The following is a 4,733-nucleotide window of genomic DNA, read 5'->3' as shown; positions in this document are numbered from 1 at the left end:
GCCCCCCCCCACCGCCGCCGGACCCACCCCCCCTACGCGGACATGCCGCCCAGCTCCTGGAGGGCGCCACCTACGCCCCCAGCCCGCCCGCGCCTCCGGGGAGCCGCCCAGGGCGGCACAACGCGTGATGGAGATTTTTGTTGTGGGCGGTGGTGAGGGTTGGGGGAAGATGGGTCCGGACCTGAGTTTCCTTCGGTTTCCGGGTATGAGGAAGTAGGAGCAGGTGGATTTGTGTTTGACAGGGGAACGACCCGCGCCCCCACTCCAGGTTAAACCAGTCTTAGGTGAGACTCAAACCTTTTCAGCACCTTCGGAAGAATGTCCGGTTCCGAGTCGGGTTCACTCCCACATACTGACCACACTTGGAAGACCACACTTGGAGAATGTTTTCAAGTGCCAACTTTTTTGGTACGCACAGTGACGGAGTAGAGAGAGCAATGCGGTGAGCTCTCCTCCAGCCGCTGCCCCCTGCGCAGTGATCATTCACTTAAGACCAACTCTGCTTGGTAATAACCCACTCGTTGCCCCCCTTTCCCCCACTGTGTTAGTTTTAAGCAAGTCCCAGACATAAGTTTTCATTGATAAAACTTCAGTATGCACACAAAAACCTCCTTTTGAAAAAGTACAGTGATCACATCTTAAAAATGCACAGTTCTTTAGTATAAATGTATACTCAGTATTCAGATTTTGGACTCATGCTTTTAAAAATGAGAATATGATGAATTTGTTCAAACCAGGATGTGAACCACTCACCAGTCCGCCTCTGTGTTTGACTGATATGTCCTTTAAGTCTCTTTTAATCTATTAGGGTCCCTTTCTCCCTTTTTTTCCTGGAGATTTATTTGATGAACAAAACTGGTCCTTTGTCCCGTGAATTCTCCCACATTGGGATCTGCTGTGTGTCTCTGGAAGTGTTAAAGTCATTCTGGGAGATCCAGAACCCTGTTGGGTTCAGGTTCGTTTTTCGGGACAAGGATACGCATAGTTACTACTGTTGTATTAAATTCGAACGCAGGACACGTTGGCTTGTCTCTGTGACGTCAGGACTGAGGGTGAGTTCCGGGGGCCTCCGCCTGACCTGTGGCTTTCCGCTGTTCCCAGCAGCCCTTGGCGGTCGTTGTCTAGGTTCATTACTCCCTCGCTCTTACTAAAGAGCAGTCGTCTCTCATCCTTCCTGCGCGTGTAGGAAAGAGCTGTTCCTTGCTACACTTGCACCAGAACGGTAGTGGAAACACTAAGTCTCTTCATTTACCAGTTTTCTGACAACTGAGTGGGTTTCTTACCTCCTCCAAACATGACCAGTGGATTTACGTTTTCATTATGGTAAAGAACTGACAGAATTTTTTTTTTACATATTTGATATGTTTCCATCAATTGGTGTTACTATCCTTATTGATCCTAAAAGTATCCCATCTTTGACCCTTCAAGTTGGCTCCTGAGTCATTTTTGACCTGACCACAGTGGGTTTCTCATAACCTCGGGTGACAAGATGTTCCTGAGTCATCTTGTGTATTTCTTCTCCTGGACCTAGAATTACCCAGTTCTCCAAGGACCTATTTTTCCTTTCAGTGGGAAATGGTGCTTGGAGGCCCCATCTGAGTGTAAGTAAGCATGCTCAGCATTTCCGGTTAGGCCATTATTAATAGGTCATATTATAAACAGAGCTAAGTAATACATTTTATTGTTTTTTAAGAGAAAATACATTATGAGTTTATATTGATTTTTTTTCATTCAAATTTTGGATTACTATGTTTTATTTCTTCCTTTTATGTCATAATTGTAAGAGAAAACCTAATCTTTTCTTTTAGGTTGAAAATCCTGGTTCCTAGTAACATTAACATAATCGCTTATTTTCTTTATCCTACTATATACGTGTATATGTGTATATGCACATATATAAACAACGATTCAGAATGATAACAATACTATTATTACTAAGATGATAAATGAAAAAGATAAGTTTTATTTGCAATTCTTTTTAAATATATCCCACTAAGGATATACAGTCAAATTACTGCACTTTATTTATTTATTGTTAAAGATCTTATATATTTGAGAGAGAGAAAGAGCATGAGCAGGGGTGGGGGCTGGGGAGAGGGATAAGCAGACTCCCTGCGGAGCAGGGCTCCATCCCAGGACCCTGATATCAAGACTTGAGCTGAGGGTGTCCGGGTGGCTCAGTCGGTTAGGTAGTTAAGCGTCTGCCTTCGGCTCAGGTCATGATCCCAGGGTCCTGGGATCAAGTCAGGCTCCCTGCTCAGCGGGGATCTGCTTCACACTCTGCCGCTCCCCCTGCTTGTGCTTTCTCTTGGTCTCTCTCTGACTAGTGAATAAATAAAATCTTAAAAAGAAAAGAAAAGAAAGAAAAGAAAAGAGAAAAAGACTTGAGCTGAAGTCAGACCCTAACTGACCCAGCCACCCAGGTGCCCCTACTGCATTTTAAAGTCACTTAAAATAATGCGTCTCTGCGTGTAAGCTACTAATTACATACACAGGTTCAACTTGTCTTGTTTTATTTTATTTTGTAATGATGTAAAACATTTACATGTTTCCAAACTCAAATGTACAAGGCAGGGTACATACAAAAAGACCAATTTCCATCTCCTGGAGCTGGTTTTCCTCTCCCCATAGGTAACTGTTTTTTTTAGCCTTTTGTTCATACTTCCACTTAGAAAACTGTTAAGTAAGCAAACAAATACGTATGTTTACATTCCCCTGAGTGTCTGTTCCCCGCCTTGTTTTCCTCCCCCCCCCCAAATAGATCCTGGAGTTCATCCTATAATAATACACAGATAATCATTTGCAAAATGGATAGACGGTGCGGAGGCGGGGCTGGCTGAGTCGCCTGCAGAGCCAACGTCCAGGGGCAGGTTTTTCATATCCTCGGGAAGGATGAGATCCAGATGGGCCAAGGCTGCATCCGGTGTCCCGGGGGCCTGGGGAAAGGAGGTGACGAGGAGAAAAGGGCGGCCAGGTGCTGCTGTCCATCCTGTTTGCGGATCACCCAGGGCTCAGCTGGACGCTTCCGCGGGGCCGTGTCTTCATCATAACCTGCTTGCTCTGTGTCCAGTCTGCTCGTTCCTATTACAAGCTGAGCTGCAATGAACAGCCTTGCGTGGAGTCTGTTCGCGTGTTTCAGGCTTTCTTGTCCACACAGGCACAGTGGAGAAAAGGAGACTGAAAGAAAGAAGGGAAATTCAAGGCCGGGTCGGAGACATGAGGCCTGGCCTAGGGAGCTCGAGGAGTGTAACCTTTCTCAAGGGGTCCTGGAGGCTCGCTTCAACCCTGACAGTGGCAGCACATCCCAAAGTGAGGGGACAGCGGGGAGGAAGCCGAGAGGAAGGCAAAGGAGCAACTCTAGGGCTCAGAACCATCCGGGTGCCCCAAACAGGCGCCCGCCAAAGGGAAGGAGGCGTGGAAGGCGTGGCTGTGGTTGCTGGCGGTGCCTCTCCGCGCTCGAGACCCTCGCCTACGCACCGGGACATCCCCCGAGCGCGGGTGCCCGCCGGCGCCCGGCCCTTGCTGGGAGTCTCCCTCCCAGGAAGCCCCGCCCCGAACCAGCCCGAGAGCACTCCAGCAGCCAGGCCCCGCCCCCGGGCCTGCGGAGCTCCGCCTCCCAGGCTTGGGGCGGGAGGAGAGGCTGGCCGAGCCCTGCGGACCACACCGCCCCAGACGCGCACACGGTGAGCAGATGCATACGAGCGGCCCGGAGGAGGGGGTCCAGAGCCAATGTCCTCAGACCTCGGGAAATGACGAGGTGCGGGTGGGCCGAGGCCAATTCCAGAATCCTGGGATCTGCGGGAAGGTGCGGAGGAGGAAGTGGGGAGCCCGGGGTCAAGTCGAGCTCCCCCCGATGCAGCCGGACGAAGGCTTTCTGTTTCCAGGCACTCTGTCCTTGTCCTCGGAATGTCATAGCCTCCTTGCAATTAATCCCTAAATTTCACCACCTGCTGATCTGTGAGTGCAGAGCGGGAGCGCCTCATTGATGGGGGGGAGGGTCATTTTAACACCCAAAGTGAGCTGTCTCCTATCTCCTCTTCCTTCCCCCTTTCCTGGGGTCCCTGATTCTCACAGCTAAAGCAAGGTTTGGGGCCAATGTAAGAGGTGTGGAGGCTCAGACTTTCTGAACTCGGGTAATTTTCCAGCGGAACGCGCAGAGACAGACTGCGTTTGAACATGGAGTCCTGGTTTCTCAAGGCTGGAAGGGCCCTCCCCCACCGTCCCCGACGGCTGGAGCGGCGGTGGTTTCAGCCTCTGCTGAAGACTGAGGACTGGGGGCCTCACCGTCTCCTGGATACCGCACACCCTCTTACTGCAGTATTAATTACTTGCCTTCTGCTGGTTGTGAGGGGCTGGGGGAAATGCGGGAGGTGGGGTGTGAGGAAGAGGAGTGGTCGGGGTCATGGGATGGGGTAGGGGATGGTGACCCAGGCCCCACGCCCGGCGGAACTGCTGCCTCGTTAAACACTCGTGAAAAAGGAGAGAGCGGAGCACGGAGGCATCCGCTCCACGGGCCTAGTTTATCCACCAGCTCGCACCAGGGCGCACCACGGCCCAAGCAGTCAGGAGCCAAGCCCCGGCTCCTCTTTCCCGGCTGTGCTCGGGCACACCCGCGTCCCTTCTGCGAGTCTCCACCGCCCGACCCGGCCCCGGCCCCGGCCCCGCGACGCCGCTTTCAGCAGCAACCGCCTGTCCCCCGCGCTGCACTCCACGGCCCGCCCCGCCCCGCCCCG

General features: G+C 51.7%; 1 protein-coding gene across 17 annotated transcripts in view; it reads left to right on the top strand.

Annotated features, from left to right (window-relative positions):
* The window catches only part of LOC117802260, a 25,748-nt gene that overhangs the window by 16,516 nt on the left and 4,499 nt on the right, over window positions 1-4,733 (top strand). For 8 of the 17 annotated variants that reach the window (XR_004625321.1, XR_004625320.1, XR_004625319.1 and 5 more), the window contains exons 1-2: window positions 3,690-3,957; window positions 4,146-4,317. The exons of 1 other annotated variant lie outside the window; for it this stretch is intronic. Coding sequence is in view for 2 of the 16 variants with exons in the window: in XM_034660216.1 (XP_034516107.1) it covers window positions 3,750-3,757; window positions 4,146-4,341 (204 nt within the window). In the remaining 14 variants the exon portion in view is untranslated. Of the gene's footprint in view, window positions 1-3,379; window positions 3,958-4,074; window positions 4,342-4,733 lie in introns of those variants that run through there. 8 more of the 17 variants (XR_004625318.1, XR_004625317.1, XR_004625316.1 and 5 more) reach the window with 8 other exon arrangements.

Source organism: Ailuropoda melanoleuca, chromosome 5 (genome assembly GCF_002007445.2).
Source record: "Ailuropoda melanoleuca isolate Jingjing chromosome 5, ASM200744v2, whole genome shotgun sequence".
NCBI lineage: Eukaryota > Metazoa > Chordata > Mammalia > Carnivora > Ursidae > Ailuropoda > Ailuropoda melanoleuca.
This window is presented reverse-complemented; position numbering and strand designations above follow the sequence as displayed.